Genomic DNA, 1,425 nt, shown 5'->3' on the forward strand with positions numbered 1-1,425 from the left:
CCCTCACCCTGTGCTGTGAAACTATTTCGATTATGTATTGTGTAGGTTTAGGTTTTAAAAGATTAGCCGGTTATACAGTGACGTCATCAGGATGATAGTATGAATTGAGGACAGTAAGCCTCAGACTTAAGTCCAGTCTTAACGACAACATGTACCGGTACCTAACGAACAAACGTTTACTGATGCTTTTGGCGTTGTTTGTTTTTATCAGCACTACATTTGATCTAGTCAGTGCTCTAAGTCCGCCTTGTACATCAGTAGGTAAGTAACGGGTGTAGAGTATGTTCTAAGTAGTAGGGGAATGGATTGTCAAGAAAGATTGTCAACTCAATAATTTCTAATGACTTTTTTATATATAACCTGTGGTCCATACTATGGATAACGATGTATTTATATTGATGCTGTAAAATGAAAAGAAGAAAACACTTAACGAAAACACTTAACAAGGAGTTAAACAAAAGAGGACAGCTAGCCCTGCAATAGATTTGTTCAAGTATTTAAATGGAAAATTCACTGAAATTTTAGGAAGATTGACTTAAGTCATGTCATTTTATTTGTCAATGTTGTAATAGTCATACTTTATGTTTTCTACTGCATTGGAGTCTGTCTGCATTAGGTGAAGAAATCTAAGATTGAAAAATGAATACCTCAGTAAAATATGGTATCGTCCATTGTACATTGATTACAACCTGAAGTCTACTTTTCCGGTTTGTTTCCGCTTGTCGGAACCAATTCATGACATTGTTAATAGGTGGTGGCTCGTTTTGGTATTTTGGTTTATTTATTTGTTTTAAAATGAAAAGAACAAAATATTTATAACAATTATTACGATAACTAGTTTATGTATGAAATGTATCGTCGCCATCGTCATCAGCATTGATCTTCATCACAATCATCATAACCGGTATCTTCATCATAATCAACATTATAATCATCGTCATCATCATTTTTATTATTGTTTTGGTATATCATTACTAAAAAATATATGATATGAGTGTTTTAATTTTTTCTTTTAATTTTCAGGATTATGTCCATTGCCAAGTGGTCTAACAGGAAGCGGGTTGGAAAATGGTGTTGTAAATCCATGGCCGCCGGCCAAGGACACTGGCACGTCAGAACCGTGTCTTCCTTTTGGAAAGGATAAGATAAGTTTTAAATGCGATGATGGATTTCGTTTGCAGACAAGCAAAATAGAATTATTTTGTGACCTGCTTTCTGATTGGAACCTAGATGCGCCAACTTGTGTTGAAAATGTCCCAGCCGCAGGCCTGTCCTCTGCAACAGAGGCACAGCTACCACCATGTGCCAAGTGTTCAGGTAAGTAGATTTGAAAATTGAGGGCGCATGCACACTACTTAAACCAGAGCCGTAGATAGAGAGAGTTTGGCCAACTTGGCGCATGGGCGCCATGTTGTCACCAAACAG

General features: G+C 36.8%; 1 protein-coding gene across 1 annotated transcript; it reads left to right on the forward strand.

Moving 5' to 3' along the window:
* The first annotated feature begins 104 nt into the window (after nucleotides 1-104).
* LOC117108201 lies at nucleotides 105-1,334 on the forward strand. Its single transcript, XM_033250163.1, has 2 exons — nucleotides 105-261; nucleotides 1,024-1,334. Exons 1-2 carry the CDS (start codon nucleotides 150-152, stop codon nucleotides 1,323-1,325), a joined length of 414 nt encoding a protein of 137 aa, XP_033106054.1. The 5' UTR covers nucleotides 105-149; the 3' UTR covers nucleotides 1,326-1,334.
* The last annotated feature ends 91 nt before the right edge of the window (nucleotides 1,335-1,425 follow it).

Source organism: Anneissia japonica, unplaced genomic scaffold, assembly GCF_011630105.1.
Source record: "Anneissia japonica isolate Jap-2015-1 unplaced genomic scaffold, ASM1163010v1 scaffold131375_len1425_cov131, whole genome shotgun sequence".
NCBI lineage: Eukaryota > Metazoa > Echinodermata > Crinoidea > Comatulida > Comatulidae > Anneissia > Anneissia japonica.